Source organism: Sceloporus undulatus, chromosome 5 (assembly GCF_019175285.1).
Source record: "Sceloporus undulatus isolate JIND9_A2432 ecotype Alabama chromosome 5, SceUnd_v1.1, whole genome shotgun sequence".
Taxonomy (NCBI): Eukaryota; Metazoa; Chordata; class Lepidosauria; order Squamata; family Phrynosomatidae; genus Sceloporus; species Sceloporus undulatus.
This window is the reverse complement of record NC_056526.1, coordinates 86356215-86369857: the sequence shown is the minus strand read 5'-3', so window position 1 is coordinate 86369857 and position 13643 is coordinate 86356215. Positions and strand designations below refer to the sequence as shown.

Here is a 13643-nt window from a genome sequence, read left to right as displayed (position 1 = left end):
AGTCTAGAGATGAGATTTTAGAATTCTCAGTAAGAGATGGAACCATGACAGATAAAGTGGAATAGCATTATTATATCTATGTAGTGTTAATGATCTCATGGTCTTCACATCTCCAAAAGGATCTCCATGATCCTGTGGTTCCTCTACTTCACAGTCTGTTGTAAGAATAATGGATGAACAAAACCTTAAATTCATCATTATCATCATCTAGTGTAAACTGTTTCAAGTTAACCTATAATGATTACATTAAAGACAGGAGTCACTCATATGATGGAGTTTTGCTACAGCATGGATGGCTGGAGTGATTAGAAATCAACAAAAGACTGTTACCTAGCTACATAAAATTTTGTCATGCAGGAGGAAGAAAAATGTTAGTTTAAGTTTAATTCCTTAAACAGTCATACCATTGTAACTATATATAAAGCAGCTTTAAAAAATATTATTTTGGAACTTGAGACTCAACTGAAGTTGTGAACTGACCTAAACGTATTGCTAATATTTTGCTCTTAATAAACAATGTATTGTTCCTCAGGCCTAAAGGGCGCTCATTCAAATATAACCACACTTGGCTGTTAAAAGGATACATTGTGCCCTTGAATGCTTATCAACTGTTACACATAATCTGGAAGCAATTACAGTCCTTATAAATGATATTAATGTTATATCAACTGCACCGTAAATGTGCTTTTTTAGCACATAATAAAGGATCACAACCATTCCTAACACATGACCTATATAGGAATACTAACATTCAGACTACTGGAGGTAGTTTTATTCTTTGAAGTCCAAAATAGTATTTTTGGTATTTTTTAAAACTTGGATGTTTTTTGTTTGTTTTTTTGACATCACAGGTATGCTGGTCTGGGAAGTTTTTCACAAGCATTCCACTTTGCAATGCCTATTTGTTTGTGGCAAGTCACAAACAGTATTCTCATTGCCTTATTACCTGGGACCTATTCTTCTCCTCCTCCTCCCTCTACCCTAAATGGGCTGCATACTCATTCTGGAAAGAAATAATTTATGTCAGTCTGAGAACAATGCAACACACACACATATTTTCAGAGGAGTAGAAATTTTTCTGTGTAGGAAAAAATTAGCTTTCATTATATGGGTCAAGCAATCTGTGATGCACACAATGGAAATCTCATTAAAACAACATGTTTAAACATGTTTCCCCGCATTCCACATAATGCTTGAGAAGACCTAGTCTGGAATGCCTTCAAGTTGTGAGTACTACTGCCCTGTTTTACAACACTAACGTGTAGGGAAACCCATAATATGAGGCCATCATGCCATGGTCCTTAGATGTTGCAAGGGAGAGGACAACAATTTGCCATCCTTTGGAAGCATTCACATGCAGTTGCAGCCCTGTGCTTTGTAATTATGGATATTTCTGTGTCATGTCTTCAGACCAGAACATGCTAGCTGTCTCTGAGGACTGCAGTGCCAAACAAAAACAAAAACCCAGATCAGGCAGATGGCTAGGCACTATGGCAACTTTCTTTGTTACCAGTGGGATGCTTAGACGTGGGACAGCATAGTCTCTCTGAATGTAAAATAAAAGGGTTAAAAGAAATCACAGAACATGGTATCCACACCTAGGCTGGCATCCTGTTATGTGTTCACAAGTGTGGCTTATGTATGTGTAAAACCTTTTTTGGATGGGGCATAGAAGGGTGATATCTGCTCTTGTGGCTCCAACCAAAAACCTCCAATTGCCTGGTAGCTGTCTTTAGTTTCAGCAGGAACACTTGATAGTGTCACTTACTGGTGGGGAGATAGGAAAATTGGAGAAAATTCAGACCATGAAGATTCAGCTGCTCTAGGCTTCCAAGGGAAGGAAAAGATGGATGCACTCTATTTGAAAGTACCACATTTCTCCTTGTCTGACAACACCGAGAAGCTGCTTTTCCATGGTCTGAACTGTTTTGCCTTCACGTCCCTCCTCATGGATAGTCCTTCCTTCTTCCTCAAGGAGGATATGGAGCTGCACATGTGTAACTATATGGAGATGCAGAATCTCAGATGGAGCCTGCAGACTTTTTGAGATAGATATGAAGGGTAGAGTCTGATTATTACAGAAGCATTGGGATACAACAGAAGTACATAATCAGCAACCTCACTTTTTTCTAAGGGTCTCTGATGTGCCCAGAAAACCTCATCCAGTGGGCTCAGAAACTTTTTGAAGCAGATTTTGGGCAGAACAGAGGGCTGCAATTCCAATTCCCTTTGTGCTGGATCCTTACATACATCATTAAATCTTGGTCAAGATCTCAGAAGTCATAAATAATACTTCCACACAGAAGCTTTTGACTTCATAAATATCTGCACCTGGTGAAAATAACAGGTATGGATTTTCATGAGCTTGAAATCTGTTCTAAGTCAAATTATAACCTACATTACCAAAACACACATGGTATTTTCTCATATACTGAATTCTCTGCTAAAGGAAACACAAGGGCACAAGAGCTGGTCCAAGATGGAACAATCAAAAAGAAATTGGTGCCATGTCTACTGTGAAACACTTCAGTGGAATCTTACAGGTTACCACCATGTAGCTTATTCAATATAGACAATTCCCACAGTTAACTAAGCAGGACCACAACTTCTATGGCATATCAGTTTCTCATTATCCTCTGGTTAGAGAGGTAACAAGGGTTGGTGGGGAAAATCTTTACTGACCTCCTCCCATGACACTCTTCAGCACATGATCAGAAATGCAGGAAGAGCAGAGGAACATCTGCAGCTGTTTACCAACTTCTTCATCTTTAGCCCAAATGCTTTTATTAAAGTTTCCTTTCTTTTTCTTTTTTGTGCAAACTGTATGTAGAATTCTAGTGGTGGCCTATACTAGCATAATAGCTGTTTATGCCAGCATATTTATTTTTGGGAGTGTTACAGAAGGAGATATTCAGTATCTCCTTTTACAACACCTTCACACCAGATAGGCAAACACAACCCGAGGGCTCTCAGTGACTGCTCAGCTGTGCAATGTACCAGGGTGTCTTCTCCCTGCCCTTGAACATCCAAAGAAACAGCAGCCTTATGCTGGTGACAGAGGTTCCTTTTCCTTCCCTGAGTGTGACAAGGCATTCAAACCATGCCTGGACACACTTCTTCAGTTGAATCAGTGGCTGAAGTTCACAGATCTGCACATGGGGAAAACAAAGAATGAACAGACTGTGCTCACGAAGTATTCTTGGCCTATGACTTTACTATGTCAAAAGGGGGTGGCATTATGTTTTATGCAATTAACTGCACTGGGGTTAACTATATTTATGATGAAATTCTATGCTTGTCTATTCAGAAGTATGTCCCACTGAGTTCACTGGGGCTTGATCTCAGGAAAGTGTGTGTTGTATTGTCATGATTACCTCTCCCATATTACACTTTGTGTGTTCCTGTATCATTAATACTATTTTGGGAATTAGCCATTAAAGACTTATTTCAGCCATTTATTTTTGAAAAAATAATGTACCGTAAACAGAGAGACATATAGAGCAGCGGTTCTTAACCATTTTGGAGCTCATGGATCCCTTTGGGAATCTGAAGAAATCTGCAGACCTTTCCCCTCCCCGAATGCAATTATACAAAATATTCAAAGTAACAGGAAAGAAGGCAAAGGGGAAAAAAATGTTGTTTTGGCACCCAGTTCACAGATTCTCTGAAGCTCTTCTAATCCTCAGACCACAGGCTAAGAAGCTCTGAAATATATTATAATTGACAGAAGATATGTCTGTATATGTCGCTCCAACTCACACTCCTTCCTAACCCAAACTCTTTCTTGTACTTCCTACCTTGCATAATTCCAAACTGGAGAGTCAGTGCACTGCATGAGAATCTGGGTTAAGGCAAATAATCTGCTTTACACAGTTATTAGTAAGGATCTATCTGGTGTCAGCGGGCACTTCACAGAATGAAATATCTTTGGATTTGATTTTTTCTTTTTCCTCTATAGCTTAGACAGGTTGTGTTTAACAATCATATCAAAAGCAAATGAACTTTTTTTGACCAGGCTTGCCTGACTAATGTTTTTTTTTCTATGCTCTCAGCAGGAAAACAAAACAAAACAAAACAAAATCCCTTGAGGGGTACAAAATAAAGGAAGGGGTGATGCTCCAAGACAAAACCTTATGATCCAGGTAACTGATTCCTTCGGTTCCGACTTTTCCTGCTGTTGATGAGGGCCTTCAACTTGCCATAATCCCCCCGCATCTTCTGGGACCCTTCAGCCTGCTGCCCCAGCTGCCTTGTGTCTTTGCAGTATTGATTGATCAACTGCAGTTCTGAGTGGCTGATAGATCCAACCAAGTCCTTAGGATGAAACTGTAAAGCCTGGAGTGAGCTGGCCCAGGTCCATGGGGACCATTTTTCAGTCATGAAGGCCACCATGTCTGAATCTAACACTTTGAAGTTCACTTTCGCTATCGTTTGCTTGAAATTATTTTCTGTCGCAATGCAGTGATAGAGTCCCCGGTCAGCTTCTTGGACAGAGCGAATTAAGAGCCCTTGTTCAGTTGCTATGATTCTTTCATTCAGCTTTACCTGGAAGCAACACAGACAATATAACAGAGTTTCTAGCAATGAATATGAAAAGACGATGAAAAACAAACATTGATTTTGTTTTCAAAGAGACAATCTCTGAGCAATCTGTTTTCTTTCCAACAGCCACAAACAGAATGTATAAGGAAGTTTAATAGCCTTGCAAAAAGTATATTATTCATCTATGATGTCCAGCTTATTTATACATCAGCCACGTGGCCTTTGCTACAGTGTGTGTTTCTGCATGTGTCTCTGTGTGTCTGCATGTGGTTTTATGTGGATGAAATTTGAGGGTGGGGAAATGAGAACTCAGGGCTCATATACTCATCAGATAAGAAGAAACAAACTATAACCATTGCACACTACAATGTACAATTCAATCAATACAAGCCTTACAAAGGAGCCCATTCTAAACAAAAACCTCTCTAGAAGACTTGGGTGATACATAGTGCCAGCTGGTGGTTTACTTGTCAGTGGGGTAGTTAATCCATTCTGGGTTTTAGTACAAACTTTAAAGGCCCTATCCAGCTGTAGTAGTAGTAGTAGTAGTAGTAGTAGTAGTAGTAAAAGGAGTTGATTCTGCACCTTGGAAAACTTTACATCTCAAAGTAAAACCCCATTCCTTCATCACCCCACTGACACAGGAGCAAGCAGCCATTGCTGATAGGTATTGTGCTCTTTGGGATAAATAGGAGAAACATCAAGGAGAAGTTTTCCTTGAATTATCTATTTCACTCACTTATTTACCTCATAATTTTACTGTGTCACTCATCTTACTGACTCACTATGTACACAGTTCTCTTGATACTTTTCTGTGTGATGGGGAAGGGTAGCTTTTATTATTACTGCTGCTAGTGTATCATCATCATCATCATCACCACCACCACCACCACCATCTCCTCCTCCTCCTCCTCCTCCCTTGGGCATTGAGTTTTTTAGCATGGTAAAACACCAACTTCCCTCAAGCATGTCTTACGCTTCTGCTTCATTTATCTAATTATTCAGTTTACTCACTACTTTTTAACAGCAAAAAGAGAAATCTGACTAAAACATCTTACACATGCAGCTAAAATTCACTGGTTTGGATCCTGATTTAAGGTGCAGCTACACTGTAGAAATAATGCAATTTGATGCCACTTTAAGTGCTGTAGCTTTATCTGATGAAATCCCGGGATTCGTAGTTTAAAAAAGTTTTTAGCCTTTGCTGCTAAAGTGTGTTGGTATCTCACACAACTACAAATCCCAGGAGTCTGTAGAGAGGAGCCATAGCAGTTGAAATGGTGTCAAGCTGCATTATTTATACGGTGTATACACACCTTTAGTTCTAGTTAGTAGGACTAAATATGACCAACTGAAGACCCATCAGTTCCAGTGGGTCTACGAATATAACTAGATCTGGATTAACTGTGTGTGAAATGGAATTAACACTCTGTTATTTCAATCAGTATTTTCTTTATTTCTCATTGCCTAGGCTTTCATGGACTTTTAAATCTTTAACAGTTAGAGTGTTGTTCAATACATGAAAGAATATACAATCAAGCAAGCTGGCCATGCTGGTCAGAAGATTCTGCAAACTGTAGCCTATTTCTGATTGTATTCTCTTTCCTTCAACACAAGTTTAGGAGTGAGACTTGACAAACACATAGTTTTCTGCTATTCAGATATGGTTAGCAATATTAAGAAGCATTTCTCCCCATCAGAAGAACAGCCTAGGGAATGCAAATACAAATAATTTTTCATTTTGTTTCACTTAAGGAAAGCTAGCTCCCTACAATTGCACTGTATTTTAGAGAGCTGAAATTTGAGAGCCTTAAAGAAGATAGTAATGGAAAATGTGATTACACCACAGTCAGGAAAATTCTTGTCACTGTGAGTATTTTTAGTTCAGATTAATTCCTTGCCTACAAAAGCTTTCTGCATAATCTCTTCTCCTTCCTCCTCAGACATATCTTTTCTGTCGCACTTCTGAATATTATGACCATTGCCTCTGGGTGTCTGAAGCACAGGAGATACTGTTATTATTGTAGTCTTTATGTTGTAGTTAGAACGTGCAAAACAAAATTAAGAAAGAAAAAAACTGGGGACTGCCCATTAAAATCTGCAGAAGAAAGCAGAAACACATCCACTTTCCTTCTGCCCAGTTACACCAAAGTGCCCGTGAATGTTATCCAACGTCCCTTTTTTCTGACCACCTGCCGACAGAAAACCCCCTTAGTTTTGATTAACATGTTTCCTTTCGTCCAGTAAATGGTGTGGGAGTTTCAGCTCCAGAAATGTCTGTATCTGAAATAAGTATGTACAGACTGCAAGCAGTATAAGAGTGATGGTTAGGCTTTCATATAATGTTATGATATATTTTATTATGTATTTATTTGCTGTCTCTTTCTGTGATTTTATATATCCCTCAAAGAAGGCCTTTGAGAGCATGTGCAGGCCAAAACATGATGGACTTTTTTTATCAGTACAAACATCCATCTGTTGTGCACCTGCACATGTGTCTCTGGTTTCCAAACTAATGGCCAGAATCATGCATCAGCTTTTACTTAACTATGTACTTGACTCATGTCCCATCATTCACCCAGCTTAAAATGTGCCATGAGTTGTAGGGTGTGGACACAGGACACTCATGCAATCTTTGTTCATTTTTCTAAAGGAGCAGGATTGCCCAGATTATGTGGCATTATAGTACATTCACTTATTACCTTAGGGGAAACATCACAAATACCACATTTCCCACAAATACAGGAGATTCATTCTTTTCCCTGTACCTTTGTTTAGTCATCTTGAAGAACAACTGCCACCTAGTTCCATAATAAATTGCTAAGACATATGACAGTCCAGTCCACTCATATAGTATGAAGCAGTAAAAAAATATACTATCTAAATTAGGGATGCAAAAATCTGTCAGTTTTAATTTCTCACTGGAATTTTTATATTATTCCACTTGCATCCTCATCCCACTCTAGTTTTATATTGGTTTGCAATTGTTTTCTTCTCCTCCTGCACAGAGATTGGTGTATGGTTGGATGTTTAATTTCCCTGATGACTGACTAAAGCATTTGTGTGCCTGATTCAAATGTATCTATTTTTAATTGGCTAAAACATTTTTTCCCCAAATGTATATACATTTTAATTGTGATCATTTTTAAATTTATGAATTGTTATGAATAATTACTGTGTGCATTTTTCTTGACTAAAATGCATTACAAGTCCTAGCAATATATGAATATCTGATGAAAGATGTGCTTATTTACATTGCTGGTCTTGGAGGTGCAAAATTGATGTGGGGAACATAGGGAAACGCAACCTAATGAATTTCTTTTCCATCTCAATTGTGATTGAAAGTACAATTAAGGATTATGAATGTCTAGTGACTTGGTCACTGATAAGAGTTCATGGCATTTGTCATGTAAGGTGCAACACTAAAGATCATATCCCATATGAACATTAGCTTAACCATCATTATTAGACTTTTGGTTCTTTAATGATATGGCCAAGATTACTCACCTCTTTTCTTCTGTCATTGTCTTTTTGTAACAGCCATTTAACAGAGGCCTGTGGTGATTTAGGTGTACATTCAAGAAAGGTGGTGTTATTCTTGACTCCATACTGAATTACCTCGGCTGCATTTCGATAAGCTACAACACAAAAACATATAGATAAGAATGATGGTTCCTCCTCTCTGAACCTAGGAATTTAGATTGTAAGCCTGAGGGCAGGGAACCGTCTGACTAAAAAATTTATGTACAGCGCTGTGTAAACTTACAGCGCTTTATAAATAAAGGTTAATAATAATAATAATAATAATAATAATAATAATAATTTACACATTGTTTCCTCCACACTACCACATACTTTCTTTTATGATTCACTTAGCAATAATTGAATTCATTTTTACTGGTCTTCATCTAAATAGATGGGAGATGGGAACCAGGATGATTTGCAACTAAGGTTTGAAAACCCACTTCAAACCATGTTCTCATACTCCAGTGATAGCACCAGCTCAGTTAGCTTTCAACATTTTTAGAAATAATATATGCTAATCATGACAAAAGTAAACAATTAGGGAGGAAGAAGAAGAGATAAGATATTATATAAATGTCCTGAGACAATAAATATAAGTTTTCTTTTCTTTTACCTTACAAGAGCATGCAGAATATCCTGTTTCTACTATAGACTTATATTTCACAACACCTGCTACACTCTGCTCAATATAGATACCAAATAATCCCACATCCTTCAGTTGTGAGAGCTGCAAACCAGCATAGTGTAGTGGTTTGAGCATTTGACTATGACTCTGGAGATTAGAGTTCAAATCCTGTGTTGCCCTATAAACTCATTGGGTGGCCTTGGACAAGTCACACTCTCTCAGCCTCAAAGAATGACCATGGCAACTCTCCTCTGAAGAAACATGTCAAGCAAACCCCATGATAAGTTTGCCTTAGGATCACCATAATCTGGAAAGGACTTGAAGGCACATAACAATAAACATGTGGACTGAGAACAATGCCACTATTTGGTCTATGGCAAATGGCAGGCCTCCCAATCTTTGATAGCACATTCTGATTCTGAGAACATAATGCCTATGACACACCTTCAATTTTAGTCATAATATCCAATATTTGGTGCTTAAGTCCATAAGCTTCCTTCTAGTTCTCCAATTGTTATTTTGAAGTTGTATGATAAATCATTCAGATGCCCCATTTACCTGATGTACAGGTAATCAAGCAGAGCAATAGCAGCTTCATTTATATACCACTTCATACCACACTAAGCAGTCTCTAAGCAGTTTACAACTGTAAGCTAATTGCCCCCAACAAGCTGGGTACTCATTTTAGCAACTTCGGAAGGATGCTAGCCTGAGTTGACCCTGAGTCCCTGGTTGGGACTGAACTCACAACCTTGTGATTTGTGAATGAGTGGCTGCAGTACTGGCATTTAACTACTGTGCCACCAGGATTCCTTTGCACCACCAGGGCTCCTTTAGAAGTTCCAGAATCCCCCAACCAGCATGGCCCAAAGAGTAACATTTCCAGACTCTGCACCAGTCTGGCAATATCAGTCACAAATTATGTGACCATGGATACAACTTGGTGTTTGACACCATGGCATCATGGTCAGCCACTATCATCTTATGACGAGGTCAATTTTAGATTTTCTTTTTAAAAGAGCTGTGCTCAGTCCTGCAAACAGACATGACACACAAAAAGGAAGGAAGGAATGCTGAAAATGCATGGGCACTGTATTGTTTTTACCAGTAAACCACATGGATTGTATGATTCACTTAAGAATAATCAAATGTTTTTCTAGCCCAGGCATCTTTCCGTTCAAAGTACCTTTTAGGTTAAATCCTCGGCATTGAGTCATAGGGTTTCCATGCCTCACATCTTGTCTACGACTCCTCCTAAAGCATTGAGGAAAAGGGAAGAAATTACATGGCAAAAGTTATTTAAACACAGAGAATATTCTGACACGACCCTGCAGAGCTGCTCAAGCACTTGGAGTCAGTTAAGTCCTGATAAGTGATAGCCCAATTGCTATGTCATGTACAGATTCACACAGTGGGATATGTTTTTCCATATTTCATACCTATAGTTTTGTGTATGCATTGCTGGATATGACACAATGTTCATATGGTGATAGATATTATTGTATTACATTATTTCAGAAGAACATTATGTGTTTTGCATGAAAATAAGGTAATCTATTGTGGATTCCCATAAGTGTCACTCTGTTATAAGACTTTGAACTCACATGTCTGCCCCTTAGAAAACTGTCAGTACAGTACTTATGGGTAAAACCTTTGGATTCCAGATAAAATTCTTAGTAACTTGACAAACTGTACTTCCCAGAATTAATAGTAGAAACAAGAACATACAGTATATGCCTATGCTTACAACATAAAATTAGCTATGGAATTTTTGTCTGTGCATCTATGACAGACCAACACCCCACCCTTTTCAATCAGCATAAAACAAAATGAGAATTAACTTCCAGTTTCTATTTCCTCCTAAGGTGGCCATTTTTTGGGGGCTTTACAGACGGGACCCTTGAGGCGCCATCATTACACGCAAGGGGCGGCGCTTCCTGACGCGCCTTGACCCTCGCGCGTAATGAGTGCATCAAAATGGCGGCACCCTATACAGATGGGTGCCATCATTTTGACATCGCGCACGCACAGCGTCCGGACGTCATGCACTGGAAGTGGTGCTGCGAGTGCACGCCTCGCACCTTGTGGCGCCTCTTCCAGGGCCCAGGAAGAAGTGCCATTTTGGCGCTTCTTCTTGCTCTACGAGGGAGCCGCACGGTTAGGCTGCTGCGGCTCCCTCACAGAGCAACCGGCAGCGGTGTGAGACTGCCCCTTCTGGGCGGTCTGTAATGCGCCTTTAGTATTCTTATTTGGTCTGGAAAAAGTTGACACTGTATTTCCAATATGTACTACCACTCAGGGCCTTCAGGGGTGTCCTATTACTAATTACACTCTCCCTTGGCAAACTTATCAGTTCTTTTGGTTTCTCCTACCATCTTTACGCTGATGATACCAACTGTACCTTTCCACCCCTAATCTTTCGCCAGAGCTAGAGCAGCAAATGTCATCCTGTTTAACAGCTGTCTCCCACTGGATGCACCATCGGCGTCTGAAGCTCAATATGTCCAAGACAGAGCTTCTTGTTTTCCCTCCTAAGCCCACCCTTCACTACTCCTTTTCTATTTCTGTCAATAACATCTCTATCCAGCCGGTCCAGGAAGCCCGCAGTCTCGGTTTCATCTTTGACTCCTCTTTGTCATTTATCCCTCAGATCCAGACTACAGCCAGTCTGCAGATTTTTTCTCTATAATATCGCCAAAATCCGTCTATATCTCTCAGCTTCTAATGCAAAGACACTGGTCCATGCCCTAGTGGTCTCACGACTAGACTACTGTAATCTCCTCTTGGCAGGGCTTCCCCTCTCTCATCTCCACCCATTAATTTCTGTTCAGCATTCAGCTGCACACATTATTTCACTCGCTCGCCTTTATGATCATGTCTCCCCTCTGTTGTCCTCCCTTCACTGGCTCCCTTTTCCTTTCCGCATCAGGTACAAACTTTTGCTACTCACCTTTAAAGCCCTGGATGGGCTGGCCCCTCTTTATTTAACTGATCTTCTCTCTCCCTACATCCCTACTCGCATTCTCCGCTCTGGTAGCCAAAGTCTCCTCTCCCAACCCAGGATCTCCTCTGCCCCATCCCGGATCCGTCCCTTCTCTCTTGCTGCCCCTCATTTCTGGAACCTTCTTCCTCTGCATGCACGGCTCATCATTTCCCTAACCAGCTTTAAGGCTGAACTGAAAACCATATTGTTTAGGGAAGCGTTCTCAGGGAATTTGTGATTGTCATCTGGCTGTCTGACAATATTTGATGTGATGTGATTTGTTTGATATTTGATGTTTTTAATTTGTTTTTTCTTTTCTATATGGTAATTTTATCTATTCCTCTTTTATTGTTATCTTAGAATGTATGCCTTGGGCAGGCTTTTATATACTTTTTAATTTTACCGACTTTGTACAGTGCTGTGTATAATTACAGTGCTTTAGAAATAAAGTTTAATAATAATAATAATAATAATTTTTTATTCAACAGTTTTTGAGGAATTCAGGGACTTCAACAGGGCCCTGGGGGGCTTTAACAAATCCTAACAGGCTGTATGTGGCCCATAGGCTGCCATTTCCCCACACTTAATGTATTATTTTGGTACGTCAAAAAGATAGATCCCTTCCTATGGTGGCCTCACCCCTATGAAATGGCCAGCCAGAGGACGTGCATATGATTTCCTCCATGATTCTTTTTATATTGAACAAAAAGTCCTACATTTTACAGTCTACTGTATGAATGCCCACTTGTATTTTTGTGTGTGTGTGTATCAGGGAATCTATAGTTTTTTTGTGTTCTATGGAGGAAACATGTGTATGTGTGTGGGATGGAGAGAAAGTAATGGGGGGAGAATGAATGGAATGTGCCTGTGTATATCTATCCACAAACACATGCTCACACATCTGCAGTTCCCAGTCTCCCAATAAAGATGAGGAGAGTGGCCCTTTCAGTTGAAAAAGGACTTTTGGCACTATTTTAAGTTAGTTGTACAGTATTTCATATTGAGAGTCAATATGGTGTAATAATTTGAGCATAAGACTTTGGAAGACCACCATTTGAATACCTGGTCAGGGAAACCTACTGGGTGACGTTTGGGAAATAACCCTTTCTTAGCCTCAGGGGAAGACAATAGAAATCTCCCTCTGATTAAATCATGTCAAGAAAAACCCAGACTAGGTTAACCTTAGGGTTGTTGTAAGTCAGAAACAACTTGAAGGCACACAAAAATCAGCATTTACCTTTCATATTGTAAAAATTTAATCTCAGAGAGACTGAAGATTTTTTAAAAAGAAGTTGGCACTTCTTTCAATCCCAGGGAGGTCAAAGGACCTCTCTTTGTAAATCTTTGCCTCAATTGAAGGCAAGACTCTCCTCCTTTGTAACATTAAATCAATTTGTTTCAGAAGAACACTCTTAGTAGGCTGCCCTTCCATCTTTAATGTCACAACTTATATGGGGTGCTTTGATCTTTTTAAGACATGTCCTAGGCAGAGAATGTGAAATATTCCTATGAATTACAGCGCTGCTTGTTTGGTTCCTTCAGATCTTCTGAGAACATTAGGAGCAGCCATTTTAAAGAAGCCAATAAACCTTGTAAAAACTTATAAGTACAAATATTTGCCTCAGAAAGATGTGCTGCGGGTGTATTTTGAAAACAAGGACACGATCAGATACCTCAAGGTCTTGTTTTGGAAAAAAGTTTAGTAGGAATCCAAAAGGGCAAAGAAATAACAGTCGAGGTTCTACTTTTGTCTAGACTTTGAGACTTCACTTGGCTGCTTTTATGGTTGTTTTCTCAATCATAATCTGTTTTTTTAACAACAGATAAAGGAACAACACATTTCCTAAACTCAAGGAAAGAAAAGACTTCATTCTCTATGTATTTATTCATCCCACACTACAAAAACTAGAGAATAAAGAAAACATTATCTCAAGAAGACAATGTGTTTTTTTCTGCTAACATGATGGC

General features: G+C 39.3%; 1 protein-coding gene across 1 annotated transcript in view; it reads right to left on the bottom strand.

Moving 5' to 3' along the window:
* Positions 1 to 1596: 1596 nt before the first annotated feature.
* Positions 1597 to 13643, bottom strand: part of LOC121931653 (semaphorin-3C-like) — a 28925-nt gene continuing 16878 nt past the window's right edge. Inside the window, exons 6-8 of the mRNA XM_042469628.1 lie at positions 9879 to 9946; positions 8050 to 8180; positions 1597 to 4545 (exon numbers count right to left, since the gene is read on the bottom strand). Coding sequence (XP_042325562.1) covers positions 4132 to 4545; positions 8050 to 8180; positions 9879 to 9946 — 613 coding nt within the window. The 3' untranslated portion in view covers positions 1597 to 4131. The remainder of the gene's footprint in view (positions 4546 to 8049; positions 8181 to 9878; positions 9947 to 13643) is intronic.